Source organism: Pelobates fuscus, chromosome 8 (assembly GCF_036172605.1).
Source record: "Pelobates fuscus isolate aPelFus1 chromosome 8, aPelFus1.pri, whole genome shotgun sequence".
Lineage (NCBI taxonomy): Eukaryota > Metazoa > Chordata > Amphibia > Anura > Pelobatidae > Pelobates > Pelobates fuscus.
The window spans coordinates 90,319,255-90,341,372 of NC_086324.1; the positions used below are offsets into that span (position 1 = coordinate 90,319,255).

Here is a 22,118-nt window from a genome sequence, read left to right on the forward strand (position 1 = left end):
ATGGACGTTCTGCACGCTGGATGCGATTTTCGCATCCAGCGTTGCAGATGCGCCTCTATCGGCTGTCCGGAAGACAGCCTCTAGAGGTTGGATTAACCCTGCAATGTAAACATAGCAGTTTCTCTGAAACTGCTATGTTTACATCTGGAGGGTTAAAACCTGGAGGACCTTGCACCCAGGCCACTTAATTGTGCTGAAGCGGTCTGGGTGACTATGGTGTCCCTTTAAACTCAACCTGTCCAAAACAGAACTTCTGATCTTTCCTCCCTTAAGTGTTGCTACTCTTGTGTCTGTCAACAACGCTACCATCACCTCTGAACGATAGTGCATATAGACCAGGAGCTGTCTAGTGATAATGGCTTAATAAAATAATTGCAGTGTAAAAAATTTAAATTGAGTACTGTGCCTTTAAGAGATATCAAATAAAATAAAAAAAATAAAATGAAAATTGATGGAGTTAAAAAATAGATGAATAGAGAATGTGACTGATAAACATCAGAGTAGAGGTAGAAATGAGGTAGATATTGCACATAAAGAGTAGACACACATATAATTTAGACATTTAAAATAAATAGGGTACTGTGCCTTTAAGGGATAAAGGATAAGAATTATGTTTAGAGAATGGATGAATCAAAAATATCACTAATAAACATCAGAATAGAGATAGTGATGTGATGGATGGTAAAAAGTAGAAAAAATGAAATAAAATAAGCGTATGAGATCGATAATGTATCAATGTACAGTGTTGGTGTCTAACCCTGAGAGATACAGGGGTGCAATGAAACTTCCACTAGATATTATACTTTGTATCAGCAAAGATGAAAAACTAAATTAGATGGAATAGATAGCAACACAGAGTATATAGAACTGCTTGCTTAGAGCAATAAATATCGCTGTAGACTGGAGTAAATTGCAATGATTTTGCAGAAACTGGGTCAGATAAAAGAAACTAGTTTATTAACAAAAAATATATATAAAAACCATAAAATATAGATCAGGAACAGTCTATGATGTTATTACCAGTCTGATGAATGTCAATTGATGAAATGAACCCTCGTATCGGCTGGGGATGGATATGGATTGAATTGTACCAAATCGCCTGCTGGATGCAACTGCCGGTGAGGACGGCGTGCGTCTGTGTGTACATCCCGACAGGACCTCACTCCAGGGGACGGACAAGATTAAGCCAGCCTCTAAATCCTCTAGTGGCTGTCTCACTGACAGCCGCTAGGGGCGCTTGCGTGATTCTCACTGTGAAAATCACAGTGAGAGCACGCAAGCGTCCATAGGAAAGCATTGTAAATGCTTTCCTATGCGACCGGCTGAATGCGTGCGCAGCTCTTGCCGCGCATGCGCATTCAGCCGAAAGGGAGGATCGGAGGCGGAGAGGAGGAGGAGAGCTCCCCGCCCAGCGCTGGAATAAAGGTAAGTTTTAACCCTTTCCTCTCCCCAGAGCCGGGCGGGAGGGGAACCCTGAGGGTGGGTGCACCCTCAGGGCACTATAGTGCCAGGAAAACGAGTATGTTTTCCTGGCACTATAGTGGTCCTTTAATGTTATAGGTCCTAATGGTGATCCATTCTGGGGAAAAAAACACATACATTAGTATATTCATCTGTCACTCATCTTTAGACGAGACTCTAATAGGTAATAGTGTATCATCAGACCTCAAAGTGCAGGAGAGACAGGACTGAAAAGATACATGTTAAAATTGGATATATGCCCTTGAATGTGATAGACAAAAAGAAAGAAAAATCGATATACATAAATGGGAGTATAATACAAAATTGAGGTAATGCAAAAGTGTGGAGAAATAAGAGAAATATAACGAAATATAGCGAATAACACAGTGAAGGAACCGCACAATGAGCGAATGGGAGGGAGTACCAGTGTGGATACATTGAATAGAATAGGTCAAAATGTTACGGACTCAATTGGATAATAGTGATATACAAGTAGATAAGGATAACTATATAGTAGAGGTAACTATATAAGCAGATGAGTACTTGAGAACAGGAATAATAAATAAATTAAGGAATAAAATTGATAATATAAATTTAAAAATAATAGTTGGATAAAATGGAATCTAATAGAGGGGGTTTGTCTAGTTTCTTATGGATTTTAGGCAAATAGTAGAATACCGGAATCCTTGGCAATTGGGTGTGAAGATATTTAAACTCCCTTTCGTTAATGATTCCTCTTTCTTTCCCATAGTTTAATATCTATTTTAGTTCATCCTGATATTAGGTGGTGGGATCGTTGTCTAGTTTCAAATAAGTGCCAATATCTCCCAATAGTCTTTGATTTTCTTCGATGTAGTCTTCAGTGTTTAAGATAACTAGACCGCCTCCTTTGTCCGCTGCTTTGATTGTAATGTCCTTCGATTTCATAAGTTGTTTCAGTGAACTTCTTTCCCTTCTTGTTAGATTGTCCTTAGTGATCTTATTGGTTATCTTTTTCTTGAAATCTTTTTCTACCATTTTGGTCGCATGCATTTTGGTCGCATGCATTTTGGTCGAGGCAATCTGGTCGCCATGCATTTTGGTCGCATGGCATTGTGATTGCATGCATTTTTGTCGCCATTTTTACCATAAAAAAAAATATTTTTTTTATTGGTTTTGAACACATTTTAAGGTTGAATATAGTTAGGGAAGTAGTTTTGACCCTATAATTAATTTTGATTGTTTCAGAATTTAAATAAAAAAAAAACTACACATTTACTCCCCTTTCCCCTTATTACCTTACTTTGCAGGGGGGAAGAGGGAGCAAGCTGCTGATCATCCCTGGTGATCCAGTGGGCTAGTGATGTGGTCTGTACCTCCGCAGGGTACAGACCATGCCTTCCTCTCGCGATCTCCGATATTTTCAGAGCGTTGCTAATCTGTTGTGCTTGAGCCGGCAGGGGAGATATTTTGATCTAACCCTAACCCTAACGCTTACCCTAACGCTTACCCTAACGCTTACCCTAACGCTTACCCTAACGCTTACCCTAACGCTTACCCTAACGCTTACCCTAACGCTTACCCTAACGCTTACCCTAACGCTTACCCTAACGCTTACCCTAACGCTTACCCTAACGCTTACCCTAACGCTTACCCTAACGCTTACCCTAACGCTTACCCTAACGCTTACCCTAACGCTTACCCTAACGCTTACCCTAACGCTTACCCTAACGCTTACCCTAACGCTTACCCTAACGCTTACCCTAACGCTTACCCTAACGCTTACCCTAAGATATTGACACCTTATATTACCCAAATGACACCTTATATCAAAATGCGGCCAAAATGAATGGCGACCAAATTGCATGCAATCAAAATGCACAAACAGTGTAATTCGACCAATTTGTCACGACTAAATTGCATGCGATCAAAATGCTTGATATGGAATACTTTAATGGAGTCATTTTTGACATGTTGTGGGTAGAAAGTTGAGGTAGGATGTAGTCCAGTATGAACATAATTCTGCTCTGTCACTTGTTGTGTTGGATCTTTGTCCATAAAGAATTTCTTGATTGAGACTTTTCGAATGAATTTATGTAGATCTATACATACATTAAAGTCAGAATTTTTTGATGTTGGAGCAAATTTTAGACATTTTCTTAGAATGGATGTCTCATCCTGATTCAGGATCCTGTTAGATTGAAAACACTCACTTCTTTCTCTTCTGTTGTGTCTGATCTTCGTGTTGGTCTGTTTCTCCTTCTAGATCTCTTATTGTCCTTTTCTTTCTCACATCTGGGGATCTGAAGTCTTCCACCGAGAATTTTCTGGGGGGAAAATCACCTCTACCTCAAAAGCTCGCTGCCTAGAATTTCGGTTTGACTGCAGCCTTTCCTTCACCCCTCATGTCCAGTCGATCGCCAAATGCGCATTTTTAAATACATCCTTACACAGACACCAATATATTTTAACATATATACAAATGTGCACACAAATATATGCATACACACACACACACACACACACACATATATATATATATAAATATATATATATATGTATATGTAAAGCCCCCAAAAAAGGGGGACCTGCACACACTCCCAAATCCCAATGCATATTTAAATAAATGGATGTTATTTAGTAACTCCAATGGCAAGCCCACCTGCCACGTCAAGCAAAACTTGACTAACAATTCACCTTGCTTCCTTCAACTTCAGGTAAAAAAAAAAATCTCTGAGACAGAGAGGGGTATATTTCTAAACTCCTATTTACTTATTTACCCTTAATGGAGAACAGATGGGGTGTCAGCATTGTAACATGGCTCTGTTATACAAAAGTAAATATAAAAAAATATATATAAAATATTTAAACAGTCTTTCTTGGGTCGTTTCCGCTCGATTCAGAATTGAACTTCCTGTTCTGGAAGGAGAATCTGTGCCTCCTGATACGCCGCTGACTAAACCTTACTACTCGAGGAAAGGCTCGATACCCATGGATTTCACCTCATTCGGCCCTACAAGTACCCAATTTGGCCCTCTTTCGCATACGGGGCGGTTCATCCACCAAGCATGGGTGACGCTGCCTACATTCGCCAAGACGCATTTCATCCAACTGTGTTCAACAGTATCGAACCATGAGTACTCTCGTTCGGCCTCTGTGTTCAGCCAATCTGCCCTTTTTTACTCGTTCCTATTATACATGTATATGCTCTATTATTTAAATGGCATTTTGGCCCTCATTTGGCTAAACATAATAGATATAGCTGACATTATGCTCAAGCATCATTTGGACATTTCGGAGTCTTTAAACATTTGCATTATGGGTGTTCAGACGGCCATAATATTTTTCTGGGCAGTACTATTGAGACTTAATCTGCTTGAACAAATTTCTTCTTTTGTATTTGTTCCTCATCCAGCTACTTTGTATCTATGATAATTATTGTGCTAAGCCATCATTTCACCATGTTAGGGTTAAACAAGGTTGCATTCTGCCCTCAGTCGATCTCTAATTTTTGGCATGTCTACTTCTATTACACCAGGCCTCAATTGGCCTGTGTAGTCTTAATTTTGAATGGTTAACTATTACAGCTTGACAGTCTCAAGTTCTGTCTGCCTTAATTTTGGTCTCCTACATATATTTATCATTTATCATGCATTTCAGCTTTTCACAAATGTGTAAATTATTAACTGTCTGTCCCTTTTTACGTTGTTTTCATCCCTATCCAGGCTTCACATATGCCTGTTCTATTTGTGCTTCCAGTCCTGTGTTGGTCATATTATAGATCTGATTATTTGACCTTAAAGGTCCACTCTAGGCACCCAGACCACTTCAGCTTAATGAAGTGGTCTGGGTGCCAGGTCCCTCTAGGATTAACCCTTTTTTTTTATAAACATAGCCCTTTCAGAGAAGCGGTGGTGCTTCACTATCTGGATGAAGTCTGAGGGTAGAGGTGGGTAAAAATATACCCTCAGAGCATTAAGCACTGACTTTTTATCCAAACAAGGGGTCCCACTGTCAAGGACAAGTTGATAGGCCCCACAACTAGTCTGGTTTTGACATACAATTGGACTCTACTTTAATGCAGTCCAGTCTCCCTGACAAGAATCTGGCGAATTTGGGTAGAAATGAACAGTTTCCTGGTTACGTAGGGACCTTCTGTCCCTCCTGGGTTCACTAAATTTTGTCATGTGCATAATCCCTCCGGATCATTCATTTATTTTATGGCTACTCTGCCTCTCGTCAGGCCTGCCTGTGACGACTGTACAGTCTCACTTGATCTCCAAGCCCCAACTGGTTTAGCATGAGTTTTACTTAATTGTAATGGAATGGATGGATGCTGCAGCCACATTGGCCTTACAGCTATATTTGAGGACAGGTGGTTTAACCCCTAGGACCACACTTCTGGAATAAAAGGGAATCATGACATGTCACACATGTCATGTGTCCTTAAGGGGTTAAAGACACGTGGTCCCCCGAGACTGTTAACCTACCATAATTTCATGAAACCTCAGCTTCTAATACTTGAGGAAACTTATGGCAAGGGTAAGCAGTCAAATGTTGCTCAGACAAAGCAACTTTCAATATCAACAGTGTTCCTTATTTTTAATAATCACCATGAATATTATGAGATTCACCTGGCCAGCAGCTAACCGTCCGTTTTATCTGGTTTGTGTTCACATCCCTGGCTGTGATAACTCAGCATCTGATGCTCTGTCCCGTTCTCATTTTCAGGACTTCTTCAAACTCCACCCGACTGCCAGGAAACACATGAAATCCCCAGCCTTCAAAGTCCACATACTGGACTAGCTATGTTACTGGCCCATATCAGGTTGCTATCCACAAGCACACATAGAACATAAAACAGCTCTGACTATTTTCATATATAGTTACATAGTTACTATAGAAAAGAGACTTGCGTCCTTTAAGTTCAGACTTCCTCACATTTGTTTTTGATGTTGATCCAAAAGAAGGCAAAAAACCCAGTCTGAAGCTCTTACAATTTTGCAACAAACTAGGAAAAAAATCCTTCTTGACCCCAAAATAGCAGTCAGAAATCTCATTGGCTCAAGCAGCTATTACCCCATTAATTAGAAATCATATCCCTGAATGTTATGTTTTTGGAAGTATTTATCCAATTGCTGTCTAAACATCTGTATGGACTCTGATAAAATCACCTCTTCAGGCAGAGAATTCCACATCCTTATTACTCTTACTGTAAAAAAAAACAAATTTCTTTGCGTTAGATGAAATCTCCTTTCTTCCAGCCTAAATGCGTGACCTCGTGTCCTATGTATAGCCCTGTTTATGAATAGGTTTCCAGATAATGGTTTGTACTGGCCCCGAGTATATTTTTATAATGTTATCATATCCCCTCTGAGGCGCCGTTTTTCCAAACGAAAGAGATTTAAATGTTTTAACCTTTCTTCGTAGCTAAAATACTCCATTCCTTTTATCAATTGTGTAGCTTGTCTCTGCACTTTTTCTAGTGCCATGATATCCTTCTTTAGAACAGGTGCCCAAAATTGCACAGCATATTCAAGGTGTGGTCTTACCAGCGATTTATAAAGAGGCAAAATTATATTTTCATCCCGAGAATTTATGCCCCTATTTATACATGACAAAACCTTTCTGGCCTTAGAAACTGCAGATTGACATTGCATATTGCTACCTAATTTGTTGTCTATAACAATTCCCAAGTCATTCTCGTGTGTGGTTATTCCTAATTCACTACCATTTAGGATGTAAGTTGCTTGTGCATTCTTTACCTCGAAGTGCATAACTTTGCATTTCTCTACATTAAATTGAATCTGCCATTTTAGTGCCCAGTCCCCCAATCTATCTAAATCCCTCTGCAGCAAAGCAATATCCTGCTCACATTTTATTACTTTACAAAGTTTTGTGTCATCTGCAAACACTGAAACATGACTTCCAATGCCTATTGCAAGATCATTTATAAATGTTAAATAGAAGCGATCCCAAAATAGAACCCCGAGGGACCCCTCTTACCACTTTTGCCCAGCCTGAAAATTACATTAAATTTTTCAATACATTTGTATCTGACTTTCAGATTACTAATACTTTTTGCATCTAGACTAAGTTGGCTTTGGCTTCTTTTTGCCATCTTAGTCTAAACTATCACATAATACTATAAACTTTACCTGACCGGCATTCAACATCATTTACTTACTAATTTTTCTAATTACAACCATTGTGCTTCCTTACCCTAGTAAACATTCTCAAGGTCATATAACGAGTAGACCATGCTTAACACCCAAACGATAATCTATTGATGGGCCAACCATAATCTATTGATTGTCCCCAACCACAAATATAAAGGCTGTGTCCTGGAATTTTGGGAGGGGTTACAAACTGTTTAAACCCTTACCTGGGCTGTTGCCGTTCAATTCATCCCACCCACCACTTCCCACTTTCTCATATCACTACCTTGTTAGGCCCTCTTTATTTACAGACCTGCCTGATCGTAGGTTTCAGCACAACCACAACCAACTCTGTACCACAACCGGCTTTTTGTCCCTGACCACAAATAAATACTAAATATGTGTGTGTGTGTGTGTGTGTGTGTGTATATATATATATATATATATATATATATATATATACATATGTGTGTGTAATCAAATAATAAAGATGAGAGCACTCAATGGATTTCCAATGAAGATAAGTTTATTAAAGGTTGCCAATTAGTATCAACGTTTCAATCTGACTGCTCCTATCACAACTAGATAGATGCAGATATGCTCAGGGATTTTAGACTGGTGATATTTTTTTTATATCTCTGTCAGTTAATCTGTGCATGCACCGCTCTATAAGAGAGTGCTGTTATTCATATACTTTCAAAGAAAGCATGCAACAATAAATACAAGCATGTTTTTTTAGGTATATGTACTAAATTGTTAAAATTTTACTATAAGGCAGGGACTAATGCAAGTATTTAGAAAATTGGGCAACCTAGATGGGCCAAACGGTTCTTATCTGCTATCACATTCTATGTTTCTATAAAATAAATGTTTCAATAGTTTTGATAGTTTTCCTCATCAATTTGGACTTTGTGCTGAATACCTCTGCATCTGTTTTGCCAGCATTCAATTCATTATTTTTAAACGATACACAAAATGAAATATAACACACGTGCTCCCCAATAGGTAAACGTATATAAAATAAATTTACCCATTGTAAGATTGTAATCTAGATCTAATCTTCTTAATGAAAATATAAGCAATACAATCTACAAATAGAAACAAAGATAGTGTTGCACTCACAGAATAAAAGTGCAGTGCAGGCATATAACGGTCCTTTGGACTCGAAGGATCTCGGTTGTCTTCTTTTTCGACCTTAATTAAGAGGGAGAGACACACAGGACACAGTGCACCAGTATAATCTATAACAATAATTTTATTTGATTGCTCTCACAAGAAAATGGTTGAAATCCAGCATATCAAAACACTCGGGGATTCACAGTGCCGACATCCTTCCTCCCGTGACAAGTATTTGGAAAAAGCTGGATAAAACAAAAAAGTAACATATACATAAAAATTATAAATACAAATGAATAAAATCAAAGTGCTGCCTTGGTCCCTCTGCCCTATTTTTTCATTATTTTTAGCCTATCCATCTTTAAACCCCTGATTAATCTTCCTGTTAACAACCTAATATTGTGATACGTTTGATTTACTTGCATAGATGGTGCTATCTTATCACCGGTTATGAGCGGTAAGCACCAATTGATATATGCCGTGGTAAACATTTTGCTCAAACAAAACCAAACTAAAGTATGTATTTTGATCACCCTATAATCTTTGTATTGTTTGTATCCCTTTTATCCTTAGGTACATATAACAACAAAAACAGCTGTGGATGACTTAAGCACACAATATGTACTGGATGCCAGTGGACATATTCTTTCTCAAAAGCCTTCTCACCTTGGACAGGGTAAGTGATGTTTATTTATTAAAAAAATATATAAATTGATGAGATTTATCTGCACAATGACAACCCTATGTATTTTGTACAAACTCATTACGTTTAATTTTTTTTTATTTAAAAGGCATGCCCGGCTATTCAGGCATGTTTTGTAAGTTAAATTTACACCTTCAGTGCCATATGATTTGGCAAACGTGTGTGTGCAACACTACTGTAGTGATGCTCAAGTGTGCATGCACTCATGGCATTTCTCTGTACATGCCTGAGGCATCATGGGTCAGCAATATTACCCTGAACACAGAGGTGCAGTGGAAGTAAGTTCTCTTTTGTTTCTTCTCACTTTCGTCTACAGCAGAGGTTCCCAACATTTTTTCACTTGTGTAGCCCATTTCCATAAATTGTACCTGTAGCGGAGTGCAATATTAAAATCCACGATCTCCGCTGGTATTAAGGGTAAATCCACAGTCAGCGCTGAAAAGTAAGGCAATATCCCAAATCCCCCAGTAACCGGACAAAACACAGTTCTGGGAGTCAACTGAGGTCTTTATTCACAGGCTTCCATATTTATACAATTCCCCATGCAAGGGGTTTCCAGACAGACTTAGCAGGGGTAATACAGTAGGGGACTACATGGGGGACTTAACATTCTGGACATTTCTCCCATCAGGCACTGCTGCACGAGAGGGATACTCCCACTGGAATATACTGTTAAGTGGATTATCCCTCCGTGCAGCAAAACCGACAATTCACATTAAAATCCATAACTTCTATATCGGTAGATAGCTGGGGTCTGGGGTTGTATTTCGTGAGAATACCGCTCAGATCCCAGCTAAAACTACTGAACGGCGCACGAAATAGACTTAACCATCGAGTCCGGTTTAAAACTACCGAACACCGATGGGGAACATTACTGTGATACGGGCGGAACTCCTGACCGCTCTGGAAGTCCAGCGGTGTTCGTGTCGTCGAGTAGCCGTTTTCAGTTCCAGGCACTCGACGACCAAACACTGCTGAAGAGACAAAGGATCCAAGATGGCAGACCGCCGCGTGGTCGGTAGTCGAACGACGGCCACCTAGGAGAGCCTTTAATTACTGATTGCAACATTGTTGCAATCGGTTAACGAGCGCCACACGTCCCTTAATGTGTGGTCTATCAGGGGGGCCCGTATTCATTTCACGAACAGCCCGGATAGTCGCTGTTCGTGAAACGACGTACATGAATGCTAGTGGCTTACGGCTGCTGGCATACGAATTACAATGGCAACATAAGATACATCCAAATACATACACAGCACAGCAAAAAGTACAGACAACCTTTTGACATATAAAGTCCAGTGTTCTAGAAGTGGCTAGGTTTGCCACAGTACCCTTTATATTAACAAAATGTTTATAATTAATATAATTGCTACTAAAAGAAGAGAGCTGGAAGCCTGGAGAGAGCACTCAGGATAAGGGGGTAACCCTGGGGGAACTACCAAAGTAGTGAGAAATAGAAAAAGAGAGGTGAGTGCCCTAAATAATTAATACATAACCTTTAATAATGCGCTTAAAATGTGGGAATAACCACAAAAAATTAATTAATAAAAAACTGACACTGTTATGAATCTGGTAGAAAACATATGTCTGAGAAGTAGATCGTTATTAACATGTAAACGTAAGCGTTAATAAACTTCCCATATAATGTCTGTTAAATGTTCTGACGTTTAGGGTAAAAACCCATATCTGTAGATCCCTACAACGTCAAAAAATGGAAAGTTTCCCTAGTAGGATGAATGGAGAGGACCTGTTCAAAAGTTTTCAGCGTCCTCTCTGTAGAAACTTGGTGCAAAAAAACAATAATTTTGCACATTCAAAGGACATATGTGTTGGTGTATGCTGAAACCTCCTAGGTAAAGGCAGCAATACACTCACTTGTCCATATTTACATATAGGCTAAGTAGTACATAAATAAAGCCTTCCATGTAAGTAAATGGGCGCTAGTGAGGGCTGAGACCTCCTGGATAGAGATCGCTAATACGCCCGATAAACAGTGTAAAACCCAATTGACAATGTAGCAGACATGCTAACATAGTATATAACAAGAAGCCTTATATGGTGCCCAAATAAAGCCTTATGTGTATATGGAGGAGTTCAATCACGGTCAACATTAAACCCCAAAGTTTATATACATAAATAAATAAAAGACTGATAGCTAGACTAGGAAGGTCGGTATACAGAAACCCGGCAGGGTAGCAAATAATTAGTGAAGTTATGCGGCTAGTTCATAGCAAGTGGGAACTCAAACGTTTGGTCCTCGCCCTTCCAAATACAAGCTAAAAGTCAGCTCGAGATCCGTGATGCCCCATTAGCCATAGTAAGAGAGAGATCTTGTGCATCCGTAGATGGCAGTAGCTGTGGATCGTCGAGAGGCCCCTGACTCACGCGTTTCGCCCGCAGCTCATCAGAGGGGAGCTCTATTTCAAATTTCAAATTTATATCACATTGTTCTTTGCCTCAGGCTCTCCCTACATCTCCTGTGCCTCAGGCTGTCCCTGCTTCTTCTCTGCCCCAGGCTCACCATGCTCCTCCTCCATGAATATTATATTAAATCTAAAATGATAAAAGTGTGATATAGAATGCACTTATAAGTTTATATGGATGTGAAAGTGATAAGCAGCTTAAAACACTGTGTGGGCACTGTCCCAAAACCAACAACAAAACTAAACACAAAAAAGATACAACCCACTGTTTGTGATAAACTGGTGCACTCGAAATTCCAGAGTTCTGAGTGAAGCAATACAGATTTGTATTATATAAATGTTATATTATATAAATATTATTGTATATCTATTATAGTATATACAGTGCAGATACACAGACACCTACACTGACACTCATGCTAATACAGAGATAAAACCACGGACACATGCAGGTACATACACACAGAAACAATCACTGACACACATATAGATACTGATACACACACTGTCATACATACAGATGCACAGACACACATTCAGATAAACACATTGACACAAATGCAGATACACAGAGGCACAGAAACAAAGACTGACGCGTATAGATATTCAGACACACAGAGATAAACACTGCCACACATTCAGATACACAGACAAACACTGCCACACATGCAGATACACCAAACATGTCAAACTCAAAGGCTAACACAAGCCAGATAATAAACTAGGTTTAAGTGTATGTGGGCCACAAAAGAACAAAAACTTCTGTTTTCATAGAAGTGTAGGTTTATTTAGAAAAGTACAGTATAAAAAAAAAAGTCTCCTCACTGACACTGGATGTCATCATGCTGGTAGGGATTCAAAGTAAACAAAAGAGCAAATTTATTTTAAGGAGACGTGCTTTTGCATATAACCAAAGTTTCAGTCCAACTACCTTGACATGTTAAGAAAAGTTTGGTAATGGGACTAAAATGGTGAATGTATGCTCCTGCACAGCTGTAAAAAACAAAAATGACATTATCGGGTTGATTTTGAAGTCCTATGAGTGTATTCTTCACATAGAAAAGCATTGAGAGTCTATTGTGCATGTGTGGCAAAAAGCTGTGTGGCGAATCAGCATCTCCATGGGGAGCATTCAGCGCCTCCATGCAGACTCAATGAAATACACTGCCCCCTCCCCCTAATATAATACACTGCCCCCCTCGCTCCACTCTAATACACTGCCCCCTCCTCCAATTAAATACACTGCCCCCTCCCTCCCCCAATTTAATGCACTGGCCCTCTCCCTCCTCTCTAATACTGCCTCCCCCAAATGAATACACTGGCCCTCTCCCCAATTTCACGCATTGCCCCCTCCCTCCACCACTCTAATGCATTGCCCGCTACCTCACCCAATATAATACACTGCACCCTCCCTCCCTCAAATTAATACACTACCTCCGTCTCCCCAATTTAACACACTACATAGGAAAGTCCCCCAAGACCCTCTGCGCCTACCTTAACCTCCCTGGTGGTAATCCCGAGCATAGCTCGAGGTTAATTTTCAGTACCAAAAGCGGTAACACCGAGCCATGCTTGGGATTACACTGTAGTATCACTTACCTTGTACCTACGAGCCACTGGTTTAAAAAAAATACACACAATACATTGTAAAAACAATGTACCGCTTTAACATTAAAAAATACTAACATAATCAGACTGCCAGGGAGGTTAACCCCTTAAGGACAGAGCTTCAGAAGCTTGTCTTTCACTTAATGACAACGTCATTTTTTGCTGTTTGCGTTAAACTGCAATTTGCATTTTACTAATTTATTGCACCAACGCATATTATATACCGTTTTTTAAAGGACAGAAAGGGCTTTAATTTGATGTAACATATATATATACATAAATGCTTATTTATTATAAAAAAAATACAGAAAAATGCAAAAAAAAATGAAAAATTTAGATTTTTTTTTTTTTTTTTACAGTTTTTGCAATAATAATGTGTGCACAATTAGTGCAGGTTAAGGAAAGTAATTAATAATAAATTCATTTAGTGGTTCCGATCTACAGAATATATAATGTGTCTGGGATTTTGAGTTTTTTTTAGTAGTTACAGGTCACAAAGCACAAGGAGTAAAATAAACTTTTAATGTGGATCGATTTTAGAATTTGGTATGTTTGTCTTGTAAGCTTAATAGCTTACAAGACAAACATGTAAGCTATTAAGCTTACAAGGGGTTAATTTTTTATTAAAATGGGTAAAGGGGGTGGGATTTTAATATTTTTTTACAGGGGGCAGGATCACTGATGATCCTTTTCCCTGCACTTCACAGTGAATCCGGAAGTGCAGGGAGGCGGAAGTTAAGTATACACCGCACATGTGCTCGCTCTGACATGCTGTCAGAGCGGGCACATGTGCTGGGACAGTGCAAGTCGGTGCTCCCGGTCTGCCTCTAATACAGAGGCAGACCGGAGCACCATTAACCCCACGATTGCAGCGATCTGGGGTTAATTTTAACGGGTGACGGACGAGGTCCTTCACTCGTCGTTAAGGCAATCCCCTGAGTGACGGACCTCGTCCGTCACTCGTCGTTAAGGGGTTAAAGGACCACTATAGGCACCCAGACCACTTCAGCTCAATGAAGTAGTCTGGGTGCCAGGTCCATCTAGTGTTAACCCTGCAGCTATAAACAGCAGTTTCAGAGAAACTGCTACATTTACAATAGGGATAATCCAGCCTCTATTGAGAAATGCTTTCCTTTGGACTGATTGAATGCGTCGCGGCTCTTGCCACACATGCGCATTTGGCGCTGACGTCAGAAGAGGGAGGAGAGTTCCCCAGCGCCGAGTGAGTCCGGCGCTAGAGAAAGGTGAGGGGAGGGGGGGGGGGGCCTAAACGAGTGTTTTCTTGGCACTATAGTGGTCCTTTAAGATGAGCCAGGGACTAATGAAAGTATTCCAGCTCTTCTCTGTTCAAGCAGACCAGATGCTTCTCTGGCACTGTGAGCAGGAGGGAAGGAGGAGTATCTGACCTGCAGACAGACAGCCACTCTGCCCTCTTGTGGCTGTGGGAGGGAAGAATAAAATCAGGAAAGATATTTTCTGTCTTGCGGCTGGTCGCAGCCACAGCACAAAGCGGCCCCAGGGCAGGTGGGCCGCAAATATATTCAGTGTGGACTGCAAGTTTGACATTCTTGATTTAAACAAACCACAAGGATATCCATATATAATGGAAATAATTACATGCTAAAAAAACACGAGGGTTCATTTGTTGTAAACTACCTAAAATATAGAAAACTCTAAAGGCCCAGTAATATTGTAAATAAACAGAGCTGCTTACTTGGGGAACATTGTAACTACCTATAGATTACAACTGTTTATTGTGTATGACTACCTCCTGCATTGAGCTTCAACTCTATACCCCTTTTTGCATTCATTCTTTTTAATCATTTGTAATATGACTTTCTTAAACAATGTTTTTAGGAACGTTTGCGCTCCATATTTTAATGTTCAGTTTCATGTTGTAGTTAGTCACCCCATAAAATCTTCTTACATAAGCAGCATTCTTTTCATTTATACGATTGAGATGTAACCTAACCAAATTGCTAGTATGGTTCAGTGTCCAGGATCCTAGGCAGGGGCCCCAGTCTATGCAATTTTAATTATTTTGTATCCGGACAAGAAGATTGTTACCAATTTAGGCCTCGATTTAATATTTTTGGGTAAGCTTTTCAAATTATTTGATATTGATATATTTGTTTATCTATATGATATATATTTTTTTTATATTTTATTATTTTGAAAAATCATTTTCAAAGTTTTATCCAAAAATATTAAATCATTTAAAATGTTTAGCCAAATTTATTTGAGGCCTTAATATCTTGGACAAGTCGATTTGTTATTTTTTAATTCCAACCCCTATTTGTGAATTTAATAACAGTAGGATGTATAGTCTCTATTGGGGATTTATCACCCAATACTATAAGATGCTGTTTGTCATCCCACTTCATACTTCTTTTATGGTTTTTTTCCCCCCCCGGTGTTGCATTTTGCTTTCGTTGTATTGTGTTCTCCTTTTTACATTTTAATGCTCTCCTTGGGCTTTCTCTTTTCTGACTGTCGACTTCCCCATTGAATTTCATTGCCATACAGTTATTGTGTCCTAAAGGGAAACTATGGTGCCAGGAAATAAACCCCGCTCCTTCCCGATGTGCTGAAGATGTCAAAAAACCCTGCTGTCACTTACCTGATTCCATCGCCGATGTAGCTTGGTGCTTGTTCAGGCTCTGCCTCCGATCCTCCCCCGTAGACATTAGCCGCGATTGCATTAGGACTGTATTGTATAATGTTTAGACAGCCACCAGAAGTGGAGTTAACCACAGTTTGGAAACCTCTGCTCTACAGCATTATTCACCCATTCACTAACTGCTTTACTAGTGGGATGTGAGAATGTGAAACTGGCTTTTCAGCTCTGCTTTTCTCAAAAACTGCAATAATTGCCATTGCAGGGTTAAGGGACCTGGGACACTGCACCCAGACTACTTCAATGAGCTGAAGTGGTCTGGGTGCCTCTAGTGTCCCTTTAACTGTTTTTGTCCAGAAAAAAAAAAGTGATGTCCTGCATGTTAGTGTGTCCTGATTTTGTTTCATAATATGCTGTTCCCCAGGTGTTGAACTAACCACTTCAAAACGAACTTCAAAAATATAAGATTACTGCATGATCATTAAATCTACAATCTTTCTTGTATAATATTGAGCTGCTGCTAAAATAGGGAAAAATTATCAGTTTTTGGCTATGCCCATTAAAGAGTCTAACACCTTTGTTTTTTTCACAATCCTAGGTACCACAGTCTCTGTACTGAAACTATTTAAGAATTTGCCTGTCAGAAAACAGTATTATTCTACAACAAAAAAATGTAAGGAGGAACTTAGAAGGATCCAGGATTTAATGATGGCCTATGGAATTATAAAACCAGATTTAAGGATTGTATTTGTACATAATAAGGTGAACCACAAACTACATTAAATGTTTATTTTCAAAATAGATATTTCAATATTCTTTACCTGCATTCTTTTCTACCTCTGTTGTCTTTAATATCTTCAGATATATTTTACGGATTTTATTTGTATTCTTTTGTATTCTAATGCAGGGAGGGTGGGCTGAAGGAGGGGTGTGCTGCCATTGTTTGTCTGGAGTCAGACGCCAAGTTTGCACAGAATTCACACTAGCCAGCCCGGAACAAAAGTTTGGGGCTGGCTAGTGTGAATTCTGTGCAAACTTGGCGTCTGACACCAGACAAACAATGATGCCCAAATGATACATCTAGATGTGGAATTATACCTCCAGTGGCAGAGTAGTTAATCTCTGTTAATATGTGTGTGCAGCATTTCTGCATCTTCCAGACACCATGACCTCTTCAAATCACTGAAGTGGTCATGGTGTTTGGCGTAACCTATTTATTACTGTATTTGAAATCTAGATTTGCTTTTGTGAAGGTACAGCCTATTTTGTGTAGGTGTATCTCCTACATAGGGGCTTGGACCTCTTTTATTTTACTTTATATAGTCACACACTTGTTATTAAATTATTATTATTATTTTTTTAATTAAATTATGCAGAGGGATGGCAGATGTTTCAATGTGTAACAGCTTCTGATTAAGTGTAAAGCCTTTTTATGATACAACTTTGGTTAAGTATCAACCTACATTATTATCTTTTATGGTGCATTTCTGAAAATGCACTGGAATGAGCAGAAAATTCAAATGCTGCCTTCTAATAGGGTGTTCTGTGGACATTTTGTGCCAAGTTCAAGCCATATACTTTTTGAAATTGTATTTATTTATTTATTTATTTTACCTTTTTTTGCACCATAAATGATTACAGTAGTATGTTCCATAATGAGCTCTTAGACTAATGGTACACACGTTTTCCTCTGATGCATGTGAATGGGGGATTACTCACCACTATTCTAAATACAGAATTGCTGTCTTAGCACATTTCTGCATGTGTCATTTCAACTTTAATGTTAAAATGTAAGTTTCACTCTTTTTCATGACTCTGCAGAGCTGCCACTCTGAATTTTCCATTGTGGGCTTCTCCACTGATGATAGATTTAGTGTTACAAAATGTATGGTTCTGCTTTTCTAGGTTAAACATTGCAGATGACCAAACAGATATATTTTATAACATGCTACAGGTGACTTTTTAAACTATTGATGCCCATCATGTTCTCCACTTTAAAAATAAATAAATATCTGCGATGACAGATTGAATAAAAGACAAAGGGCTTTGTATAGTATACATTTGGATAGTATGATTTAAAAAAAAAAAACATTTAGGAGAGAAAACTGTTCATGTGTTGCCGGTTGATTGAATCATTATTTTCTAGAGTGTCTTTTCTTCATCCTCTGGTTTATGTTAAACCTTTTAAAATTGTTTGACATAAATGAACCCTTTCCAGCATCCAGAGTCCATACCCTTCCTAGCTGTATTCATAGTATGAAATGAACATTTCTACTTTATCAGTGTCATTTTTGTCCATGTTTTTCTGTGATGACTCGCTGAGCGTACTGGGTGTGGGTTAGCCCAGCACTCCAAGACCATCAGCTAGCTGTATGTGTTTCTTGTTTATAGTGTCCCTCCCCATAAGAAATGAAAATATGCAGAAATACGTTATGACCCTGTAATCCATATTCTGAATAGAACATGCTTGTTCCATAATGATAGTTACAAAAGAGGACTAAGTAATAGGAATGGACCGATATTTATTTTTAAGTGCCGATATTGAGTATCAGTGGCATTTTTTGCAGATAACTGGTACCGATATTCTTCTCCTCTCCCTGCCTCTTACCTGTGTCCAGGGAGGGGCACATTCCCCTCCTTGGTGATCCAATGGCTTTGTGCAGACTGCCAGGAAGGATTACATTGTATAGGGGGAAGCTGGGAACCACCACTCGCTATCTTCTGTTTCCGTCAGGTCCTCTCTCGAAAGCTCACGAGCCTGGTATGCTGTGTGGAGCATTGACGTGGTAACCCAAAGCAACCGTTTGATGGCTGGGGGCTTGGGAGAGTTGGGGAGAGAAAAGAAGATAGCGAGTGCTGGGTCCAGATAGTCCCCTCTCCCCCGGGATTGTAAATATCGGTATTATTTAAACTGATACCGCTATTTGCCACAATACCGAATATAGGCCGAAATGATCAGCCAAACGGATAATTTGTCATTCCAAACTAAATACTACTAAAGGATACCAAAGCGATAAATGTCCTTATTAAGGGTCTTTTTTTTCCACACTTTTTTTCTTTTTTTTTTTTAAACCTTCTTGCAAGAAAGTTAGAAAAATTTGCTTCGTATTAGAAAGACCTCCACCATAAGCAACATCTGATGGAAAAGCATACTGGTGGATATATAAATTATTTATTTTAAACAGTGGAGGAAAAGATTACCACCCTATATTTACAATGTTAAATATGCAAAGAAATGGATTTCTCTTTTTTTGGGTTAGCAGCCTTACTTAACCAAATTACAGTATTTTAATTTGGCATCCAACAGTGACACCTGGTGGACTATACTGTTCTAATTTTAGTGGATTCTAACAAATGTAATTGAACATATCATTTTGTCTGGTGTATCACTATGATTACTGAAATGGATTGACACCACTGACCGCTGTGTAATGCCTGGTGCTTGTCCTTAAGTAAGGTGGTTCTAACCTTTTATATATTTATTTCATTATTTATTTATTTTTTGGTGACAGGGACCCAAACTAAGTATTCCAAGTATATTTTGATGGCCCATTTTCCATTGTAATGTTAATTCAACAAAATTTAACAAGACTCTCTTTATAATGCATATTCACAAGAAACATATATAGTATATAGATACTTTTTTATTTGGCACTATTTAGGAATTTCTTAATAGTAGCTCTTTCAGAGAACGGTAAGGAAATCAAAGAAAATAATATAGCTTAACTATATTACATACTGTACTTTTTGTTTATGTGTGTATGTGTGAGTGTATATATATATATATATATATATATATATATATATATATATATATATATATATATATATATATATTAGAGATAGATATATAGATAGATCTATAGATCTCAAGAAAGTATCACAGCACACACTCGGCAATTTCAAGTCTCACAGAATGTATGTAATAGTTTTATTTAAAAACACCTCACCTAGGCAAAATATAATCAGGGTTTAGTTACATTATATGATCATATATTACGTAAGCCTGCCACAACGTCAATGCACCCCATTCTTGGCAGGTCCTACTCTAGCAGCCTAATACCTGCTCTTATGCGATTAATCCACTTACTTGGGAAATGCTTCCTCTTGGGACGCACTGAAGGGCAATGTTAAATTGGGTCCTGGAATGAGGCACCTGTGACAGGGAGGGGTACACGCCCCCTTTATTTTTTTAAATGACTCTTTAGTTAATGAGTGAATGCGCTGGATCTTGTATGTTGTATGAATTAGCCCTAGCAGCACAATATAATATATGCACGTTCAGGTGAGTGCAGCCTCTTGCAGATATATATATATATATATAATTTCATACAAAATACACAAGCACTCGCTTTTTTACTAAACCATGATTTCAAATCTTACAGATTGTAGTAGTTTTATTTTAAAACCCCTCACATAGGCAAAAATAATGGGGGTTCAGTTACATTATTTTATTTATATAGCGCCAACAAATTCTGCAGTGCTGTACAGTGGGTGGACGAACAGACATGCAGTTCTAACCAGAGTAGTTGGGCACACAGGAGGTTGAGGGCCCTGCTCAATGAGCTTACATGCTAGAGGCAGTGGGGTAAAGTGACACAAAAGGTAAGGATAGTATTAGACTAATGACAGTTGCAAGAGAGGAATCACTTGGGAGCTATTAAGTTTCATTGATACGCTTTTATGAAGAAGTGGGTTTTTTAATGATTTTTTGAAGGATTGGAGACTGGGTGAGCATCTAACGGAGTAGGGAAGTGAGTTCCACAGGAACGGTGCAGCCCTCGAGAAGTCTTGAAGGCGAGCATCAGAGATGGGAGTACAGACAGAAGATAGACGTAAGTCTTCAGCAGAGCGTAAGGGTCTAGACAGGACATACTTGTGTATTAGAGAGGATAGATAGGTGGGATCAGTATTATGTAGAGATTTGAAAGCAAGAACCAGCATTTTAAATTGAGCCCTATATCTTACAGGAAGCCAATGTAGGGACTGACAGAAGGGTGAAGCGTGGGCGGACAGAAAGATGAGCCTTGGCGCCGCGTTCATTATGGATTTTAATGGCGCAAGTTGGAAGCACATAAGACCACTGAGGAGTGGATTACAATAGTCAAGGCGAGAAAGGACAGTGGAATGGACCAGCACCTTAGTCGCATCCGGCGTTAAATAGGGGTGGATGTGTGCTATGTTTTTGAGATGGAAGTGACAGAATTTGGCGATCGACTGGACATGAGGGGTGACGGAAAGGCTGCAGTCAAACCGAAATTCTAGGCAGCGAGCTTTTGAGGTAGAGGTGATGGTAGCGCTGTTGACAGACACAAGAGTAGCAACACTTAAGGGAGGAAAGATCAGAAGTTCTGTTTTGGAAAGGTTGAGTTTAAAGGGACACTATAGTCACCCAGACCACTTCAGCTCAATGAAGTGGTCTGAGTGCCAGGTCCTCCAGGGTTTTAACCGTTCAGATGTAAACATAGCAGTTTCAGAGAAGGTGCAAGTTGGAAGCACATATAACAACTGAGAAGTGGATTACAGTATTCAAGGCGAGAAAGTACAGTGGAACGGACCAGCACCGTAGATGCATCTGGCGTTAAGTAGGGTCTGATGCGCGCAATGTTTTTGAGATGGAAAACATTTGGTGATAGACTGAACATGAGGTGTGAAGGAGAGGTCGGAGTCAAAGAACACCTAGGCAGCGAACCTGCGTGGTGGAGCTGATGGTAGCACTGTTGACTTGGAGGGAGAAAGACACAGGAGTAGCAACACTTGAGGGAGGAAAGACAAGAATTTCAGATTTGGTAAAGTTGAGTTTAACCCCTTAAGGACACATGACATGTGTGACATGTCATGATTCACTTTTATTCCAGAACTTTGGTCCTTAAGGGGTTAAGGAAGTGGGCAGCCATCTAGTTAGAAATAGCAGAGAGGCAGTCAGAGACACTAGTCAAGAGGGACGGGGAGAAATCAGGAGAGGACAGATAGATTTGCGTGTCATCCGCATAGAAATGATATTGGAAACCAAAGGAGCTAATGAGTTTACCAAGGGAGTCAGTATAGATGGA

At 39.3% G+C, this 22,118-nt stretch overlaps 1 protein-coding gene across 4 annotated transcripts in view; it reads left to right on the forward strand.

Annotated features, from left to right (window-relative positions):
• Nucleotides 1–22,118, forward strand: part of PMS1 (PMS1 homolog 1, mismatch repair system component) — a 224,807-nt gene that overhangs the window by 80,822 nt on the left and 121,867 nt on the right. For all 4 annotated transcript variants that reach the window (XM_063430155.1, XM_063430156.1, XM_063430159.1 and 1 more), the window contains exons 4-5: nucleotides 9,288–9,390; nucleotides 16,664–16,827. In XM_063430155.1, the coding sequence (XP_063286225.1) occupies nucleotides 9,288–9,390; nucleotides 16,664–16,827 (267 nt within the window). The remainder of the gene's footprint in view (nucleotides 1–9,287; nucleotides 9,391–16,663; nucleotides 16,828–22,118) is intronic.